Source organism: Cynocephalus volans, chromosome 10 (genome assembly GCF_027409185.1).
Source record: "Cynocephalus volans isolate mCynVol1 chromosome 10, mCynVol1.pri, whole genome shotgun sequence".
Classification (NCBI taxonomy): domain Eukaryota; kingdom Metazoa; phylum Chordata; class Mammalia; order Dermoptera; family Cynocephalidae; genus Cynocephalus; species Cynocephalus volans.
This window is the reverse complement of record NC_084469.1, coordinates 16450731-16472584: the sequence shown is the minus strand read 5'-3', so window position 1 is coordinate 16472584 and position 21854 is coordinate 16450731. Positions and strand designations below refer to the sequence as shown.

The following is a 21854-nucleotide window of genomic DNA, read 5'->3' as shown; positions in this document are numbered from 1 at the left end:
CGCTTCCCAGCGCCGCACTCTCCTGAGTGCGCCACGGCTCGGCCCTGAAACACATTTTTATGGCACTCTCTTACACTCCCCAACAAATAACCTTCAGTCAGTTTATCGGTTTCCCTTACCACTTCGATTGAGTCTTCTTGAACATTCACAGCACTATTTCTGGTACTTACTCCTAATTAATTTTACGTTGTATGCTGTGCCACATTGCTTTTTTAGTTCCTCTATTGTTTCTCTAAAGAGATTGCAGCTCCCCAAAGTCTCGTCCAGCACAGCAGTAAGAGGGTACACTTTAGAAATTCACAGTCTTACAGAATGTAGGACAATATTAAGACTCTATCAAGGAACATAGGAAAACTCCCAGTCAGGAAATGTACCTTCTCAAGGTATAATGTGCATAAGAACCATAGGGGGAATCTTGTTAAAATGCATATTCTGATTCAGTAAGTCTGGGTGGAGTCCTATCATTTGCATTGGTAACAAGCGACCATATAATGCCAATGCCACTGGTCCGTGGACGCACTTTGAGAAGCAAAGATGTAAAGGAACATGCAAAGGAAAGGCGGATGCTTTGCCCCAAAAGATATTTTGCGGAGTATTAATTAAATAGAAGTATGGTTAGGACGGAAGCAGGCCGAGCACTTCTTCCCCAGCTCCAAACCTCCCCTTCCCCGCTCAATCACCACTCCACGTCCAGCCAAAGTTCCCACCTTCTTAAGCCATAACAACACAAGCAGCAACAGGCGCAGCTACGAAGACGAGACCAGGAAACAGAGAAGGAATCGTCCCTGCACTTACTAGTCTAAGAGCCTGGGGATTAGATGGAGTCCGGCAGTGGCCTCTCTCATGCTGTAAAAAAAATTCAAAATTGGGCCGAGACCGCGGCGCACTCGGGAGAGTGCGGCGCTGGGAGCCCGGCGACGCTCCCGCCGCGGGTTCGGATCCTATATAGAAATGGCCGGTGCACTCACTGGCTGAGTGCCGGTCACGAAAAAGACAAAAAAAAAAAATTCAAAATTAAATCTTTGTCATGGAGGGACCAATCGCAGGCCTGGTCTCTACACAATTCGCTCTCCCGGTAGTGTAGCAGCATAGCCTGGCTGTGATTGGCTAAAATATCACCAAGCTCCGACCAATCAGAGCTAAGGCGCATCTGGTATGAAGAAGAGGAAGGCGGGAGAGAAGGGGAGGGGCAGCGGGAGAGGAACGGAGGTGTGTCAGGTCCCCTATGCTGTGGATCGAAGCTTTTGTGTAATTGGTTAGCTCCTCTTCCAGTTGCACCAATCGCAAGCTCTTCTCTGGTGAGTCCTAACTATGAAATTGAAAATAGAGAAGACGGTCAGCCAATGGAAAAAAAATGTGTATAGCAGCCAATCCTCCTGCGGCGTTTTGTATCTTTGCCCAACGGGAAAATGTGTTTCATGTGGAGGGGCGTTACCCAGTCGCCAGTGGGCGGGCACTGGTGAAACGGAAGAGCCAATGAGTGCGAGACATTGAGTGACAGCTGTCCAATAGAGATCCCCAGTGCTAGTACGGCTTGCGGTTTAAGCGCTGCCACGGTCTGAGGAATGTCAACTATTCAACATGGAGGCGGAGGTCGATAAGCTGGAGCTGATGGTGAGTGCAAAGTGAAGGAGATCTACTGGGTAGTTCATTTTTCCCCACTGGCCTCGAAGGTGGTCCGTAATTTGGAGTCGCCGTAAACTCTGGGCGGCGGAGGCTGGACCAGACTCGAGTTCCCTCCTTCCGCACCAAAGGGAGCCGCCACCGCCTGGTGTCTAAACCGCCGCGGGGAAAGGGTTACATCCGGGAAACTCGTGAGGGAAATGGCGGGAGATGCTGAGGGTGCGGGGCCATTGGGATTTCTTTTTCTTTGCCCTCACCTTTCCAGCCCTCAAGGAGCTGCGCCTGGTACGGACAATGTTCAATGTTTTTCCACCAAGAAGATATGACTGGAACGGTCCCTAAATGCCCCAAGAAGCGGAGAGGTCTTTTACGCTCCAAAAATAAAGGGGATGGAGGGTGGGGTGGGGAATAAACCGAGGGGGGCGGGGAGAAATCCCTTCAGGGCTGAACCGTTCCTGTTCTCAACGGCGGGCTGAGAAAGTGTAAGAAAGGATGCTAGACTTGCGTGCACAACTTCCTAGCGGCCAAGGAAGCCCTTACCCGTTTCTGTTTGGCCCGAAGGTGGCGAGCCTTGGGTGAGGAGAGGTGTGAGTGAGTGATGGGGGCGCGGGCGGGATCGGGACAGGGACGGCACCCTGCTCTCGAGTTGCCCGGTTTCATTCATCTGTGAAAGCAGAGGGCGAGGGCAACTAATTGGAAAGGACTCCCGTTGTTGCTGGCGTGTTTGGCCTGCACAAGGGCGCCAAGTGGGGGGGACTGTCCTTCTAGTTTTCTTCAGAGATCTTTCCCTCACTTGTCTTCTTTATTCCCTCGCTCCCATCCCTGGACTACCAGCCTGGTCGCCCGCGCTTTTTTCTTCTCGGTTCCCTCGGTTCTGTCTTCAGTCCTTTTTCTCTTGTATTATTCAGGTTGAACTGGCTTCCTTAAAAAGGAGGATTTTGAAGGAAGGCACCGGTCATTGAGCTTCTGTCGGTTTTCGTGTGTTGGTTAAAGAAAATAACAAGACTAAGATAAAAAAAAAACAAAAAAACCTTCTTTCTTCTCCATCCGCAATCCGTCCCACCTCCCCCCGCCATTCCCTGGCATTATTGCTTAGGTGTCGTTTGTGCCTGTGCTGCTCTCTCCAGGCTGACTCTTGTGTCTCTGACTTCTGCCTTGGAAAGGACGTGTGGGGAGCCTGGAAGAAACTGAGTATCACCCTCACCCCTACATTCCCACCCCAGAAAATGTGAGGCCTTGATATATCTTATTATTTTCTTCTGGTGTATTAATGAATTGGAATGCCTCGCATATGCAAATTTGATTTGAAGGCTTTCAGTTGCTTTTAACATTTTGTGTTTAAATTTTCTTTGTGGAGGGGGTGCGGGTGTGGAGGTGGGTTGGAGAAAGGGCCGAGAAGCAGCAAGAGTTTTCTGTAGTAAAAGTTTTAAACCTGTAGTAATGAACTTTTAGTTCAAAGTTTTGTTGGTTTTATCATTAATTGTCTTTAAAAACACACATGTAAGTATTCTAGTTAAGTATTATAGTTTGATTCTATCAACAGGCATAACTGTTAAGACTGTCTTGCTCCTTCCCCCATTCTGAATTTCTCCCTCCAGATAGAGATATTTCTCCTTAGTTGTTAAATGCTAAATGACGCTAATTCTGTTTTTAGCAAGTGTTTTTTTTTTCTCAATTTGGCTGTTTAATTTTAATTTTTCAGCTTTTTCTGGCCTTTGCAATAATGTCAAGTATTCTTACAGGAATGCTTTAGATTGAACAAATTCTATTTTAGGAGAAAAACGATTAAGTAAACATTTTGAAAAAAAGTAGAGTTTAGAAAATTATGAGCTAGACTTTTAAAGTTTTAGATATTGTTTGAATGATGGGAGAGTTTTTAAATTCTTTTTGAAGAGAGCAAGAAAAGAAAGCAGGGTTATTTCCTTTTTTAAATTCTTCGCAATTAAATTAGTGGTAGGTTTTTTTGTTGTTTTGTTTTTTAAAGTTATTAGTTTGTTTTTGTGATCATTAGGGTTTAAAACATGTATTTGGACTTTTTCCTGGTTTTTAATATTACAGCTTTGTATTGACTAGGTAGCAAAAGATAGTGCCTCTCATCTTCAGATTTCCTTTGTGCTTTTAGAAAAAATGTTGTATCTGTGAACTCGTTTAGTTCCTAAGATTCTAAAGGTAAATGATTTCCTGTGCAATCTTATGATTTTTAGTTTTACGTTACTTGAATAAAGGATTTGCCAAGGAGCCAGTGTTGAATATTTAATAGGTGAAAAGAGAACGCACACTATTCAACTTTGAAAAGAAAGTGCTTATTCTAATTTTGTAGACTGATAGCTTGATCCTCTTAATTTAATTTTGTTTCATATTTTTCTTGTTTGTATTAACTTTCAATTCAGGAAGTTAAACATTTGTCCCTTAAACATTTGTTTTATTTTGTTTATTTGTTTGTTTTTGTTTGTTTTGGGCGACTGGCCTGTACTGGGATCCAAACCTGTGACCTTGGTGATGTAAGACTGCGTTCTAACTAATTAAACATTTGTTTTTAAGACCTGATACTTAACCAGCAGAGTTAAGTATTCTAATATTTGAGTATTTGGCCCAGGATTTGAGGCCAAGACACTCATGTTCAGCTGCTCTGAATTTGAGTCCGTTTCTTACAAGGTTTAATCTAACTAAGTAGCTGAACTGGACCATTTAAAGGGAGGTTGGTGAAAATAATGGAAATGTATTTTTGCATCAATCAACATTACTATTGTGGGAATAAGCTCTTTGTAGGGTAATCTTTGTTCTTTAACTTTTTTTGCTTCGCTTATTGATTGGATGTATTTGTCTAGTGCCCTCCTTTTATGTTACCACTAGTGATTGCATACACAAAGTAGTGCAATTTGATACTATGATACTATTTCCATTCTTGGGCTTACATCTGACTTTTGAGTGGATTCCTGCCAGTTAAAAGGTTGGTATGTTAATTAGCTTGCAACTAACTATTTAGCTACTTAAACTTCAACCCCCTGCTCCCCACATTATTCTTTTCTCCTTGATATCTGTAAGTTTGAAGGAAATGAAGATGCTTTCCTCCTATATTTAAGATGTTTAAGGAGCTAACTGAAACTCTAAATCCCCTCTTATAGTACAGTTTTCAATTAGGTAGCGTTAATGTTCTTTTTAGAACACGTTGATTCTGGTGGTCTCTTCCCTTGTCATAATAGCCCTCAGTAAATTCTTGAGATAAAAAGCCATAAGATAGTAAGTGCTTTTTGTGTGTATTTGTGTTTTTTATTGTAGTTTAGGTTCCAGAGTGATATTGGATATGTAGAGGTTGAGAAAGTTGTTTTACTTTTCGTTTGTTTTCTTTGATATTCTTTTTCAAAGGGCTTGTTTCATACAGCACTTAATCAACCAATTGCCTTGGAAAAGGAGCTAACCAACAAAACATCTCAGCAGAGAACAGAAATATTTTTCACAACTTTGCCTTAATAGTAATTATAACCAGTTTTGTTAATACCAACCCTAAGGTATTAACAATACCCATGTTAATTACTGTTAAGGCTTAGGACATATTTAGAATTTAGGACACAGGTAGAATTCCTTTCTACATCTATGCATGTTTCTGCTTGAATGTTAATTGTAAGTTAGTCATCAGAAAACAATATCACCTTGATATTTAAGTATTAATTGTGTTTTTTTTAAACAATGATATAAATATTTTTAGGTTTTGGATGTCTTCTCTCCAAAATGGCAACCTCACTTTAAATTCCTTTTGCACTGAAGCTGCAACTGATTCAAGATGCTTTTGTGTTCCTTTCCTACTTATTACTGCTAACGAATGCTCTGACTTTATTGCACTACTGTACTTTACAGCTAGCAGTGCAATAGTATTGTCAAAGCATCTGAAAGCAGGATGCACACCAGAATTTTGATTCTTTACATCTTTCTTCAGTATCTGTAAATAATTTACCACAACCTATGTTGCTGAAAACTGTATAATTTTATTGCCCACAGTGTATCTTTTAGAAAGTCATAATTTTGGGGGAAAAAAACCAAATGCATTATGAAACACATTGAGAGAATACTTTTTATATCTAAAAGTTGTTATGGCTTACCTAAACAAGTAGTACTTTGTAATTTGCTTCCTTCTATAACAATTTTGGATAGGTTCTGGCAAATCTTAGGTTTTATTTAATTCAGTTTTGTGATGAATTATTAAGTGATGAAAAAAATTTCTGCTGTACATTTCTTATAGTAATTTGCCCCAAGTCTTAATTGGTGTTAATTTTGTGTATTGTGTAGGAAATGCTTGAATTTAAAACTTAAAATGCTTGGTTTTTTAAAAAATTTATATTTATTTTGTGGGGTACAGTGTGTTGTTCCAATACATGCATATACTGTGCAATGATCCACTTAGGGTAGATAGCAGTTTTGTCTCCATTAGTTCACCCCTCATAAAATGCTTGTTTTAAAGCTCATTTATGTGATTACGAGATAAAGTGTGAGACCATCACTTTTTTTAATAATGAATTTTATTGAGATTTGATTTACATACAGTAAAACTGACCAATTTTCAGTGTACAATTTGGTGAGTTTGACAAATGCATATAGTCATGTAACCACCAACACAGCCAGAATATCCAACATTTCCATCACCTTAAAAGGTTCCTGTGTATCCTTTTGCAACCTCTTCTTCCCATACTCCCTGGTAACGGCTGATCTTTAGTTTTGGCTTTTCTAGAATTTCATATAAATGGAATCATGCAGTATACATCCTTTTGCATCTGGCTTCTTGCACTTAGCATAATGCTATGAGATTCATCTAAATTGTTGTATGTATTAGTAGTTGGACCATTTTATTGCTGAGTAGTATTCCATTATATAGAATATCACAAATTGTTTATTTGTTTATCAGATTATGGAGTTTGAGTTGTTTGCAGGTTTTGCTTTCTTTTGTTGTTTTTTTGTTTTTGTTTTTTGGTGGCTGGCCAGTATGGGGATTCCACAAGTTTTGCTTATTATTGATAAAGTTGCTGTGAACATTGGAGTACTAATCTTTGTGTAGACATAATGTTTTCATTTCTCTTGGAATGAGGAATTTTTGAGGAATGGGATTGCTGGGTAGCATGATAAAAGAAACTGCTAAAATCTTTTCTGAAGTGGCTATATTGTTTTGCATTCTCAAAGCTATGTGTTAGGGTTCCAGTTTCTCCACATCCCCATCAACATTTGGTATTGTCAGTCTTAATTTTAGCCATTCTAATAGATGTGTGATGATGTTTCATTGTGATTTCAGTTTGTCTTTCCTTAATGACTAATGATATTGAACATTTTTTCATGTGCTTATTTGCAGTATTTTTCTTTAGTGAAGTTGTCTTAAAATCCTTTGCCTATTTTCAAATTGAGTTGTCTTTTCATTATTGCATCATAAGAGTCCTTTAATTTTCTCTCAGCTTAATTTGCCTTCTCATTTAAAATTTTTTGATGAAGTCCAATTTATACATTTTATTCTTCTGTTGTATATGCTTTCTGTGTTCTAAGAAATATTTGCCTAACCCAAGGTCACAAATATTTTCTTCTAGAAGTTTTACAGTTTTAGTTTTTACATGTAGATCTCTATCCATTTCAAGTTAATTTTTGTATATAGTATAAAGTAGGTGTGGAGGATCCATTTTTCTTTGCATATGGATAATCTCATTCTTCCAGTATCATTTTTTTTTTTTTTTTTTTTGTCTTTTTCGTGACCGGCACTCAGCCAGCGAGTGCCCCGGCCAGTCCTATATAGGATCCGAACCTGCGGCGGGCGCATCGCGGCGCTCCCAGCGCCGCACTCTCCCAAGTGCGCCACGGGCTCGGCCCCCAGTATCATTTTTGAAAAGAATATTGTTTCCCCATTGAATTACCTTGGCTCCTTTGAACAAATCAATTGAGAATGTATGGGTGGGTCAGTCAGTCTATCTTGAACTGTTTTGTTCCATTATGTCATATCACACTATTATAATGACTGTAACAGAATAGGAGATCTTTAAGTCATCTAGTGGTAGGCCTCAGACTTTGTTCTTGCTTTCCAAAACTGTTTTGATCATTTTGCTTTTCCAAACAAGTTTTTTGCCAATTTCTACAAAAAGCATGCCTGCTGGGATTTTGGTTGGAATTATGTTGAATCTAAGAACAATTTGGGGAGAATCTATAACAATATTGAGACTTTTTTTTTTGGCAGCTGGCTGGTACAGGGCTGGTGCGATGATTGAACCCCGGACGCTGGTGGAATCAGCACCACACTCTAGCTTGAGCTAAACGGCCAGCCCCAACAATATTGAAACTTCTGATGCATGAACATTATGTATCTCTCCATTTATTAGGTCTTGTAAAGTTTCTCTCAACAGTGTTTTGTGGTTTTCAGTGTATAAGTCTTGCTTATAATTTTTTTTAATAATCTGGTTAGTGTGATTTCTACTGTTGCTCTGTTTCTCAAAAATAGAGCAAGAATAGTCACAACGTGTGTCCTAAATGCACTGAATTTCAGAAAAAAGTAAGCCATTTACTAAGAAAATGTCTTTAAAATTAGATGGCTATCATTGTTTTTTTTTTTTCTATCCAGAGCCTATACAACTGTAGAGATTTTTGGGTAAAAGATTACATACTTGAAAAATAAGAATTAAAAATGTGTTAATTGGTGAGGGGAGGGAAAGATTTTTCTGCCTTAAACTATATTTTTGTATGAATATGTTTTCAATTTTAGAGAACAGGGTAGGAATGGCCATCCTTTATGAGCTAAAATCTAGTGGGAAATTTTCTTGTTCCTTGGAGCAAAGTAAAAGCTTTAAAACAAACCAAAAGTACCTGTTGTTAGCTAATCCTAATAGAGTTTCAACATTAAGAATATCCCAGATAAATACAACTTCTTTTAAATTAGATATTAAAAAGTTAAACTTCTAATTTATCTCAATATATAATATTTTAAAGGTTTGAATAAGTCAATTCTTGATTTTTGGGGAGGGTGGCAGCTGGCTGGTGTGGAGAATCCTTGATTCTTTGAGTTCAATATTTTATTCTCATTTTACAAATAAGGAAATAGTCTCAGCTGACTTTTGATAAGATTTTCTTCTAGTGGTTTAGTGACTGTAAAATAAATTTAGCTTTTTAGAACAATTTACTTTTGTTAATAAATGTGAGAGTTGTAGCTTTTATATACAAGGATACTTCAAAAAGTTCATAGAAAAATGGACTTGAAAGACGATACTGTTGGAAAATTCAAAAATTAATTTTTTCAGTAGCCTGTTCTGCCTTTGAAAAAGTACTTGCTTATTGCATTGGCCTAGCTGTTAATCAACTGCTTGCATTCTTTGCTTCTGTAACCATGCCTGCTTATCGCATTAGGTGCTGCCTGACCACATGAATTCTGAAAAAACAAAACTTACAGCTGCCTTAGCCATATGAGTGCTGAGAAACTGAAACCTAAAACCCAGAAGAGTTTGCCTATATAAACCCTGTAACACTTGAGCTCGGGGCTCAGATTTTGGGGTGTTAGCTCCTCTGGGACGGCCAGTGTAATAAAGTACCTGGCTCTCCAACTAGCTCAGTGCCGTGTGCTTCTCTGTCAAGTCCATTTCCACAACAATATGAATCTTTCCATGAACTTTTTGAAGACCCTTTGTATTCTTCCTCTCCCGCACTTAATTTGCCTAATTGTAGATAAAAATACGTAATGTTTTGTTTCATGAAGTGTTACTAGGTCAGGCTAGTACTAGAGGCTAAAAATATTAAGGAATGTATCAGGGAGACAAAGATAAATTAAATACATTGATTAATCTATCTGGGATTAAATGTACAGATAAATACAGATGTCACAATGGGAAAAGTAAACACCAGGTATTATGAGGGCACACTGGGAAGACGCACCTAACCTGGGAAAGGCTTTTTGTTAGAGGTGAGATATAATCTGAGATTTGAAGGATGAGTAGGGATTAGCCAAGTGAAAGAGAGGAAAAGTGTTCTAGGCAGAGGAAACAGTGTATGTGAAAGTCCAGAGATGAGCAGTTGTTGTACAATTGGGGAAACTGCAAGTGTTTTAGTACAGTGTTGAAAGGGAGAGCCAGGAGTATTGAGATGAAAAACCAGTAAGATCACTATTCTAGTTAAGTTGTAAACCTCCCCCACACCGTTTTTCTTTATTGCATTCCTAAATGTTTTCTAATTTTTTATTGTGTTAAAATACATGTGACATAAAATTTACCATCTTAACCATTTTTAGGTGTGCAGTTTGGTGTTCTTAAATACATTCATAATGTTGTGTGACCGTCACCACCATCCATCTCCATAACTCCTTCATTTTGAAAAATTGACACTCTTTACCTATCAAACAATAACTCCCATTTCCTTCCCCCAGCACCTGGCAACCACCATTCTACTGTCTGTCTATGATTTTGACTACTCTAAGTTCCTCATATAATCATACAGTATTTGTTTTTTTGTGACTTGCTTTTTTCACTTAGCATGTCTTCAAGATTCATCCTTTTTTTGTTGTTGTAGCATATTGCAGAATTTCTTTCCCTTTTTAAGGCTGAATAATACTCCAATGTATGTACATATTACATTTTGCTTATTCGTCCCTGGATGTACGCTTGGGTTGCTTCCATGTTTTTGCTATTGTTAATTGTTACACTTCTCATTGTGTAATGGAAATACAAAAAGGATTACTCAAAGCAACATGAATGCAATGGGAAGCCCAAAGAGACTGCACCTCTGCAACTCCTCTGTTAGAAGGAGAAAGCTGGGTACAGCCCCTATTCAAAGTTAGCTTCTGATTTTATTGTAAAGACAAGGAAGTTTTACAAGAAAAATCAGTCGATTCAGTCATTTCAGAAGGACACAAAGACCTGGGCAACATGACAAAAGTTATCCTTAACTATCCTTAAGCTATCCTTAAGTATAGCTTAAGCAATGGAACATAGTAACATCAGTAAAACTAACAGCATGATATTCCAAAGTATAATTAGTGAAATATTAAGCTAATTACACTGTGATCATTATCTTTAACTTAAGATATAACTACTTTTATAACAGATAAAACAATCATTACATTCCTATGATTCTATCTGTGATTGTATCTTAAGTTTCCATTAACAAAAAGTTTTCCCATCAGCAAACATTTTTCACATATCTTCCTACAGCAATTCTTTAAAATCTCTTAACAAGATGTCAACGTGCACCTGTTAACTCTAAATCATCAACGTATACAATCCCATACCTAAACAGTGATTAGAGTTGATTCAATGGGCTATTGCCCACTAAGCTGTAGGCCATTGCCTCCTAGCTAAGGACTTTTGTCCCATAAGTTTTTTAGCAAAAGAGCCCTGTCTAAAAATCAAACGAGAATCAAGATTTCTAACCCTCTACAGTGAATAATACAGCTATTAACATTGGTGTACAGTTACCTCTTCAAGACCCTGTTTTGAATTCTTTTAAGTATACAGCAGTTCCTTCTTATCCTCGGGGGATATATTGTAAGACCTGTAGCTGATGCCTGAAACCACAGATATTACCAAACCCTATATATACTATGTTTTTTCCTATACATACATACCTATCATAAAGTTTAATCTATAAACTAGGCACAGTAAAAGATTAACAACAATAACTAATAATAAAATAGGACAATTATAATAATATACTGTAATAAAAGTTATGTGAATGTGGTCTCTCTCAAAATCTTATTGAGCCATGGGGCTGGCCCGTGGCTCACTCGGGAGAGTGTGGTGCTGACAACACCAAGGCCACGGGTTTGGATCCCATATAGGGATGGCGGGTTAGCTCAATGGGTGAGCATGGTGCTGAAAACACCAAGTCAAGGGTTAAGATTCCCTTACCGATCATCTTTAAAAAAAAAAAAAATCTTATTGTAGTGAAGTTCTGAAAGCAAAACTGTGGATAAGGGGAAGAGTACTGTATAATGAGAAATGGAATTCCTGGATCATATGCTAATTCCGTTTTTAATTTTTTGAGGAACTGCCATACTGTTTTCCACAGCAGCTATACCATTTTACATTTGCACCGGCAGTGCACAAGGGTTCCATTTTCTCCACACCTTAACACTTTTTTTCTTTTTGCAGCTGGCCAGTACAGTGATCTTATTAACCGTTGAGCTTGGTGTTATAACATGTGCTGGGTTTTTGGGGGGGGTTTTGGGGTTTTTTTGTTTTGTTATCCTAGTGAGTATGAGTTGGTTTCTAAACATTTTTAGTTCTTTTAAATTCATATTCTATAGTAATCATGAACCTAGGTTCCTTAATTAAAAAAAAAAATCCCCCACATAAACATCCAGTTAAGGTTTTGTGTAAAATGTAGGGAAATTTAACAACTTCTGATTAAATTATATACTTATTTATGTATTCTACACTGTTTATTGCCCTATTTATTTGGTATAAAATAGCATAAATGAGAAAGATGCATTTTAACAAAAAACCTAAGAAATTTTTTATCTGAATATTCCTGCAACACCACCATGCCTGTTATTTACATGTAACACAGTGACCTACTTTTTCCCAAAGAAAATAGAACTATTCTAGTAAAGTGAATAATTCACCCCAATTCTTCACTTTTTCCTGTATCCATATGTTTGTCATGGCTTCATGATGGGCAGAGTACATTTCCTGTCCTCTGATGTGCTTTGGCCCATGACATGTGGATAGAATAAAATTTGAAATTCAAATGGCAGCTCTGAACTTGAGCCTTAAGAGATGTTGTGTGTTTCTCCTTACTCTCGTGCTTCAACATTCTCAATTAGAATACCTCATGGGTAATCTGCTGGTTCAAAAAGGAAGGTTTCACCTACCACAAAAACCCTATGAGGCATCCCCCAGAAATGCAGTGAGAAACAGAGCCACCAAACTCAGCCCAGCCTAGAGCACCTGAAACGAATCAATGTGCAGGTCCATGAGAATAGATGATCATGGTTGTTTTTGTTTTTGTTTTTGTTTTTTTGCAGCTGGCTGGTGTAGTAAATGATCGTTGTTTTTAAGCCACTGAGTTTTTTGGCATTATGTGCCATAATTCTGAAGTATGTTGATTTAACCTAGGCTGCCATTTGAATTTCAAAATCTATTCATTTGCTAATATGTTGGCTAATCCATTCTTAGCAATGTAGTCTACTTGTACAGTAATATTATCTCATAAGTAATAGGAAAACATTGATTGTTTGTCCTGACTGTTAAAAAATGACCAAGGGACTGGTTGGTTAGTTCACTCGGGAGAGCTTGGTGCTGGTTACAGCAGTGTCACAGGTTTGGATCCCCATGCGTGCCAGCAGCCAAGAAAAAAAAAAAGGCTGAAAAAGTGGCCAAGGATAAATCATGAAAAGAGATATTTCTGTGCTTCTACTCCTAGAAGGCCCCAAATTTGATAACATTTAGAGATCTCTCCAATTAGGGTTGCCAGCCTTAGTGCTGTGGGTCAGATATGTCTACCAAAAGTTTACATGTTATAAACTTGATCCTCACTGTGACAGTGTTAAGAAGGAGGGAAATCCAATTATGATATTTGAAAGGAGGAGCCTTTGAGAGGTGCCTGGATCATGAGGACTTTGCCTTCATGAATAGATTAATCCATTCATGGAGTAATGAGTTATCATGGGTGTGGACTACTGGCTTGCTTGCTTTATTTATTTATTTGTTTGTTTATTTATTTATTTATTTTCTAAAAGGATGACCAGTAAGGGGATCTTAACCCTTGACGTGGTGTTGTCAGCACCATGCTTACCCAGTGAGCTAACCGGTCATCTCTATATAGGAATCCAAACCTGTTGCCTTGGTGTTATCAGCACCACACTCTCCCAAGTGAGCCATGGGCCGGCCCTGACTTCTGGCTTTATAAGGAGCACATGAGGGAGCTCTTGCAGTTGTTGCCATGTGATAACCTGTGTTACCATGGCACCCTGTAGAGAGTTCCCACCCAGAAGAAGGCCCTCACCAGATGTGCCTCCGGGACCATGGACTTCCCAGCCTCCAGAACTGTAAGAAGTAAATTTCATTTCTTTATACATTACCCAGTTTCAGATATTCTGTTATAAGCAACAGAAATGGACTAATACAATTAGTAAATAAAAATGCAGGATGCCCAGTTACATTTGCTTTTTTTTTTTTTTTTTTTTTTTTTTTTTGGATAGCTGGCTGGTATAGGGATCTGAACCTGTAACCTTGGTGTTATAAGGCTATGCTCTAACCAGTGGAGCTAAAAGGCCAGCGCTGCTGTTATATTTGAATTCCAGATTAGCAATGTGTAACTTTTTAGTATAAGTATGTCCAAATATTGCACGGGACATACTTATATTAATTTTTTTCATTGTTTATCTGAAATTCAAATTTATCTGGGTGTCTTATATTTTGTCTGGCAGTCCTACTTCAAATACCCCATCAAATGCATTTTCATACCATTGTAAGCAGAGCACATTAGGCTGTAATGCTTTATTTATTGATCAAATAATTTCCAGCTATGACCTCTTTTATCTATTGTGTATGAGGAACTGTGCTAAGCAAAGTTAAAAATTTAAACCAGCTGGAGAGACATATAAGTAAAAAAGAAAATCTATGTGAAGAAAAAATGCAGGTGCTCTGACTTTGAATGGATATATATAATCTTTGTCCTCTATAGTCTAGTCCAGCGCATAGATAATTCAGGCAAATAAATACACTTAGGGCTGGCTGCTAGCTTAGTTGGTTATCATACCATCTAAGTGTGGTGTTATAACACCAGTGTCAAGTGTTTGGGATCCTAGGTCTGGCCAGCCACCAAAAAAATTTCTAAAAAATTTTAAAAAATAAAAAATTGTCTAGGGCTGGCCAGTTAGCTCAGTTAGTTAGAGTGCAGCCTTATAACACCAAGGTAATGGGTTCAAATCCCAATACTAGCCAGCCCCCCCCCCCCAAGAAAAAGGTTTAGATTAGGGAGGGGTTGGTAGAAGTTAACTTTAAAAAAAGACTCTTCCCTTATTATATAGTAGCATATTATTATGAAGACTTTTAGAAATCCACAGTAACAAAAGGAATAAAGTACATTACTACCCAGAGATAGAACTAAAATTTTGAGGAAAAATTAGTTGTTTTATTTATCTCCTAGTCTGGATTCAGGATGATCTAGCACTATTGGCTTTACTAGTTTTAAAAATCTTACCTGCTCAGACATTTAATCTTCATTTTATTGCTTGTGTCCTCACTCCTCCAAATCTTTTTTTCTTTCTTTTCTTCTTTTCGGTGGTTGGCTGGTATGGGGACCTGAACCTGTGACCTTGGTGTTATTGGTGTTATAAGGTTGTGCTCTAACCAGCTGTTCCATTTTTTTTCATAAACTCAGATAAGCTTTAAAAGGGAGGGGACAAGAACTGTCTTAGCTGCCTTTTACATACTCAACAATGTGTTTAGCACTTGGATTTCAAAAGCAATCACACTTTATTTTGAATGACAAAAAAATAGATTATTTCTTGGTACTTACTGTACTTTCCAGTTTTTCCCTTCCAGCTTTAGGAATACAAAAGTTCAGTTTATTTGGCAACCTACGTTGTCACTGTGTCATTGACACTAAGACATAAACTATATATCTTTTAAAGTAATCATTTTAAATCTTTTCTTTTTCCTTTAGGTCATGGATCCTTAGAGGAGCTCCATCTCACCAGAAAAATGTACATAGATACGTAAAACTGCTAACTATTAGCAGGGATTTGTAGATTCTCCCTGCCCCCAGTAAGCTCATGGACCTCATATCCAGAGGTTGATTTGAAATTAAGTGATTAAACATCATGAATCTTATATCCTTTTCAGTATCTGTATAAGCAAGAATTGCTGCCAAGATGTACTCCCTCAAGATTTAAGTTTTTAGGGCTGGCCTGTGGCTCACTTGGGAGTGTGATACTGATAACACCAAGGCCACGGGTTTGGATCCCTATATAGGGATGATCAGTTGGCTCACTTGGGAGAGCGTGGTGCTGACAACATCAAGTCAAAGGTTAAGATCCCCTTGCCGGTCATCTTTAAAAAAAAAAAAAAAAGATTTAAGTTTTTATTTCATCTATGTGCACTATTCCAATTGGATTCTGCAACTTAGGAATGCCATATTTTTGTCATATTTTATGGCACATTCTAATTTGATACATATATTACAAAATATTCTGTATACTAATATAATATTTGAGAGTATGCTGTTTGCCAGACACTATTAGAGATGAGTGATTTGGGTTGCTGATTAGGTCAGTTGGTTAGAGCATCGTACTGATAACACCAAGGCCCAGGGTTTGATCCCTGTTACTGGTAAGCTACCAAAAAAAAAAAAAAAAAGTTACAGAGATTAGTGATTTTAAAAAATGGTCTGGCATATTTGGGACAGTGAAATTCAGTGTGACTGAGGTGTGACATGTGAAACTTCAGTGGAGTGAGAGAGAGAATGTTAACATCATCTTGTGAAGAATCATACTAAAGTTTGGAATTAACTCTACAGGCTTTGGGAAACCCCAGTGATGTTTAAGTGAAGAATGACTTAGTACAGAATGCATTACACTTAAAAAAAATTGCTTTAGTTATTTTATATGTAATACATATTTGTCGTAGTAAAATTAGAAGATGGATATGCAAAAAGAAAAAAAACGAAGCTGCAATTCCATGACTGAGACTATGTTGTAAACTATTTCAGATTTTTTGTAGATATAGCTATTTTACTAAACCAGGTTCATTCAATATATTATGAAAGTCTGTACCTGTAGTCCATCATGTGTCTATAGCACAATTGAAATAAACTGGGATCCTGAAAGCTTTAAGGAAGTTAAGTACATTACTTCACCTGATAAATCCAGCCTTTTAGAGGCAGGGGTTCATGTTTTTACCCTAGCAATAGTTCTGTACAAACCTGCAGATTGGGAACTGGTGAACCTGAAGTTTCTGCCTGCTTTCTTCCCCTTTGGTTGCCATGTGCCTAAAATAACATGCCTGTGACTTGGTGCATGTTACTGTACTGCTTATCTGTTTCAGACAAGCAAAGACTCGCATGTGCTCTGTTTGGAAGAGAGAATGTATATTAATCAAAACTCTCCAGCAGAAAAAGACAAAATCCAGGGGCCGGCCGTGGCTCACTCGGGAGAGTGTGGTGCTGATAACACCAAGGCCATGGGTTCGAATCCCTACATAGGGATGGCTGGTTTGCTCGCTAGGGAGAGTGTGGTGCTGACAACACCAAGTCAAGGGTTAAGATCCCCTTACTGGTCATCTTTTAAAAAAAAAAAAAGAAAAAGACAAAATCCATTTTTGATTGTGTAGACATTACAGGTGGCTCTCAACTTGTTGTGAACTTGAAATATTTCTCTTTAAAACAGGTTTTAAAGGATGTTTGGATTCTCAGGCTGTTTTTTCTTTCAGGTGAATGAAGATTGTTTCATTTGTTCCCTTTTGTCTTTGCATTAGAGTATATATATAAAAACTAAGGATACAAAAAAGAAAAGAGGGCTCTTGCTGATGTTGGAGGAAGGGTCTGGGCAGCCCGATAGTCAGCTTCAACCCACCCCGTACCCTTACCAGGTTCTTGACTCTGCCACAGGAAGGAATTCAAGAGCAGAGTCCCAGTAGAAAGTGAGAACAAGTTTAATATAATAAATAAGAGATACAGATTTCACAGAGAGTGTGGCTTAGCTCCAGAGACTGAGTAGGGCCCATACCAAGTTTAATGCAAAAGTAAGAAATACACACTTAAAGTTTAGTACATAGTGCAGGCTGGCTCAAGAGAGTGAGCCACCTGCTGAAAGTAAGTTTAACACAAAAGTGAAGCATACACACCTCTGCCAGTGAAGGGGTGGTTGGCCCTAGGAAAGTGAGCAACAACCTCACCATCTGCTGGGATTCAGCTTTTATAGTTTTGCTATCTAATACATGTTCATGCTATCTATTGAATATTCAACTAAGGGGATGGTTCCCTGTTATGTAACATAGTCTCGCACATGCTCAGTTGGTCCCTTTTTGGAGCATGTTCATTGGTCAAATCCTGTCACACGCACCAGACATTTTCAAGAATATTCTGTGCTCTTTAGCACTCCTAGTGGAAGGTCATTCAAAGGATAAACTCCTTTCCACTGAGCATGCTTGGGTACCAGAGTTATATAACCCTTCTCTACTGAGCATGCCCAGCCACTGGATTCGTATAAGCCAGCACCTTGCGGTCTCAATTTCTCCATGTTGGTGTCAAAAATCGGCCTAACTAGCAACAGTAATTTTCCTCAAGAGAGCACCTAGAGGAGGGGCCTGCGACCTTGTGAAATGGCTTGAAACCCAGAGGTGTGTCCTGTAACCTGAGCCCATGGAAACCGAGCACCTCCCTCCTATCTCATTGCCAGTAAGAAATTTGAAATCATGTGGTGACATTACCATACAAATGATTATAGTACAGTACAGATGATAGTAAACTGGAGTCATGAACAGAGTAAAATGAAAGTAAAGAAGTGTTTCTAAATCTGCATTGGAAAGAATAGAACGTAAGAAAAGTAGATTCTTTGGTAAGTGATATACCTGAACTAGTTTTAGGAGTATTAACATACCTAATTCTTCCTTAAAACAATGTTTCTATGGGAAATACATTTCTAAGCCTACCTAGTGTGTCTAGAAAACACCTTTATCAACTCTTCTTTCTATGCTTAGTCCACCATAGATAGGCAAGACCACAATAAAGCGAATTTTTTTTCCCGTTTATTTCCCTGTGGTTTGATGCTTTTGAGACAGGGTCTCTCACAAGAAGTATGTGTTTGGAGCTTAATGACCGTGGGTCTTTTTGTAGGGGAGCAGTACTGGTGGCAGTGAGAATCTATGAGTTATTTGTAAAAAGCAAGTGCTTTTAAACTGGCAACTGCAACTATATTCTTTTCTCCTTCCTGCCAAGTAGTTGAGTAGTGTGTAATACAGTGTGTCATTGACTTAAAGCCTTAAGCTGGTCATGTTAAAAGCTAGTATAAAAGAATTTATATGCTTGTGAAATATGTAGCATGCTGTCTAAAACTCAAAATTATATCCTAACCGATTTCTTTTGCCATTTGTACGGAATCTTCCTTACAGTCCTAGTCTGCTTCCAAGGATGTCCAATTGGCAGGATGTAAATTGGTTGTCCTTGGGGTGCTTTAACTATGATTTCTATAGATGTTTTCCAGCTAAATTGCATATTTTATTTATCATTCTTAGGATCAGTGTAAAACTTTCACCCTTTATTTTTATTACTGATTTTGGAGAAAACTGTGATTTCTGAAATATAGATGTCTTGGGCTATAAAAAAATTACTAGTTTTATTTTAAAGATTCCAGTGCTCCTTAAAGTAATATAGGTAGCTAAAGTTAATTAAACGATAACCTCACTGTTTTATAAGGCTTCCAGGAGGCTAATTTATAACTGAAGAGTGCTGTCAATAAAGTTTATCAAGATCAATTTGCACCATTAATCAGGCACTAATGAGTTTTAGAGGTCATCTTTATTGGTCAGTAAATTTTCCTACCATGTAACTAAAACTTTTTCTGTTCATCACCAGATCCTAGAACCCTATCGATATTGTCTCTGCTGTATAAATAGCTCTGAGTAGTGCAATATTGCTTATAGGGTTTTGGTGTTTGGAAAGAACGATGGGCGGGCTGCAGAAACTATGTAGCTGAAACTGAAGCAAAAGTCATCTATGTTTAGGAAGAAAACTGTAGGAGCTAAATTTCACTATAAACATTAAAATGTGAGGCTTAAATGTCAAATTTTAATTTATTAGAAGAAGGTAATATTTATCTTTTTTAAGTCTTAACATTTTGATAAATTAAACTTGGGTTTGTTTGTAGTATAATGAAATAATAGAATTTTAATGTTAAAAAGGACCTTAGATTCCAAATCTCATTTAATAGGAGAGACCCAGAGAGATGAGGGACTTACCGAAGTCACACAGCTGGCTAGTAATAGCACAGCTAGTACTTCTACTACATATCCCAATTCTTTTTATTTTTTCTGTGCAATACTGCTAGGTTGTGTTCAGGGGCAGTTTTTAATTGACTAACTTTGTAACGTTAGCAATATTAGACTTAAAAGTTTTTTAAAAACTTTAAATTTAATTTTAAGAATTTACATTTTTCCTATATCTGTGTGACTCCTGCTAGCTTTAATATCATATACAACTTTGGTCTAACTACATAAAAACAGTAATTAAAATAGAACTAGAGGCAAGTCACTTGGCCTATTTCATTTGTAAAATGAAGGGTTCAGATCAGATAATTGATGTTTTTTTCTCTCAGTATTGCATAGGTATCGTTTTTCCTTTTTTGCTCCTTGCTTATTCCCTAGCCCACTAACTTCACCAATAAGCGAATACTTCCCTTGTGTATTATCAGAAAATGTTCTTTACAGTTTCCCCCAGAGGATAACATTCTCCTCTCAAGCTGTTTTTCCATCTTTTAAAAAAATTTTTTAATTGTGGTAAAATACACACAGCATAAAATTTACCATTTTAACTATATTTAAGTGTACAATTCAATGGTATTAAATATATATTATATTGTTGTGCAGCCATCACCATAGTACATCACTAGAACTCTTCTTCATTTTGTAAAAAACTGAAACTATGCATCTATCAAACAATAACTCCTCATCACTCCCTCCCTCCAGCCCCTGGCAACCACCATTCTACTTTCTGTTTCTATAAAGTTGACTATTTTAGATACTTCAAGAAAGTGGAATATGCAGTATTTGTCATTTGTCTTTTTTTTTTCTTGTTTCAACAGGAGTTGTGTGGGTATTTGTCTTTGTGTGACTGGCTTTTTTCACTTGGAATATGTCCTCAGAGTTCATCCACGTTATAGAATGTGTCAGAATTTCCTTTTAAAGGCTGAATAATATTGTATTCTGTGAATATATACTACATTGTTTTTATCTGTTCATCTCTTGATGGGCACTTGGGTTGCTCCCATTTTTTGGCTATTGTGAATAATGCTCCTGTGAACTTGGGTGTATAAATATTTCTTTAAGACCCTGTTTTTAGTTATTTTTAGTTTTTTAGTTATTTTAGGTGTATATCCAGAAGTACAATTGCTGGATCATATGGTAATTCTATTTTTAATTTTTTTGTATTTCCTGTCTTTTAAAGTCTATTTAAAATCTTATTTGGCCACCTCCCCCTGCCAAAACTCCTATTACTCAATGAAATATTTCCCAAGTAGAAGTGTAGGCAGATTACTTAAAACAGGAATGGCTCTTTCTGCCATTCTGGAGTCTGTGGAGGCCTGCTGGGAAAAGGACTTTTAAAAGGTGATGTGTCTGGAAGGCTGTGGTTCAAGGCCATTTTTGATGGCTTTCAGCAGGATCTCCAGAACCAAAGGTAGCACACAGCTCTTCTTAAAATTGAAGATGTTTAGGGGCCGGCCTCGTGGCTCACTCGGGAGAGTGTGGCGCTGGGAGCCCTGAGGCTGTGGGTTCAGATCCTATATAGGGATGGCCAGTGTGCTAACTGGCTGAGCGTGGTGCTAACCACACTGTGCCAGGGGCTGCGATCCCCTTACCGGTCAACAACAACAAAAAAAATTGAAGATGTTTATACCCAGGATGAAACTCGATTTTACTTGGGCAAGAGATGTTCTTATGTGTACAAAGCAAAGAACAACACAGTGACTCCTTGCGGCAAACCAAACAAAACCATAGTAATCTGGGGAAAGGTAACTCATGTCCATGGAAATAGTGGTATGGTTTGTGCCAAATTCCAAAACAACCTTCCTGCTAATGCCATTGGACACAGAATCCATGTGGTGCTGTACCCCTCAAGGTTAAATTAATGAAAAGTAAATTGGTAACTGGACAGGAAGTACAAGAATTGAACCCTGGACCTTGATGTTACTGCACCATGCTCTAACCATCTGAGCTAATTGGCCAGCCCCTTAAGAATCTTTTGGAACTGTTGGTATACACACAAATATTTAACAATCAACTCGGCGGGGGAGGGAGTCCTGCATTTTAGTATTTGCCAATTTCCATGGTGTAAATACTTCCACCCTGGCCAGTTTCAAGCCACCAGCATGAAAGCAGAGTTATGAAGACATGTATAATAGCACATTATGTAGTATTTCTACTCTACAAATATGTTAGACCTCAAGAACATACATAATCGCAAAATAATTAGGAAGTGATGACTTTTGAGTATATAATGTCTTTGTTTCTAATTATTTAATTGTACAGGTCAAGGGTTCATTTCCGTGTACAGGCCAGCCCCCCCCCCCA

At 37.8% G+C, this 21854-nt stretch overlaps 1 protein-coding gene and 1 pseudogene across 2 annotated transcripts in view; both read left to right on the top strand.

Moving 5' to 3' along the window:
• Positions 1–1574: 1574 nt before the first annotated feature.
• SKA2 (spindle and kinetochore associated complex subunit 2) overlaps positions 1575–21854 on the top strand; it is a 39675-nt gene continuing 19395 nt past the window's right edge. For both annotated transcript variants that reach the window (XR_010024633.1, XM_063111526.1), the window contains exon 1: positions 1575–1614. Coding sequence is in view for 1 of the 2 variants with exons in the window: in XM_063111526.1 (XP_062967596.1) it covers positions 1582–1614 (33 nt within the window). In the remaining variant the exon portion in view is untranslated. The remainder of the gene's footprint in view (positions 1615–21854) is intronic.
• On the top strand, positions 1824–21412 carry LOC134389482 (large ribosomal subunit protein eL33-like; annotated as a pseudogene).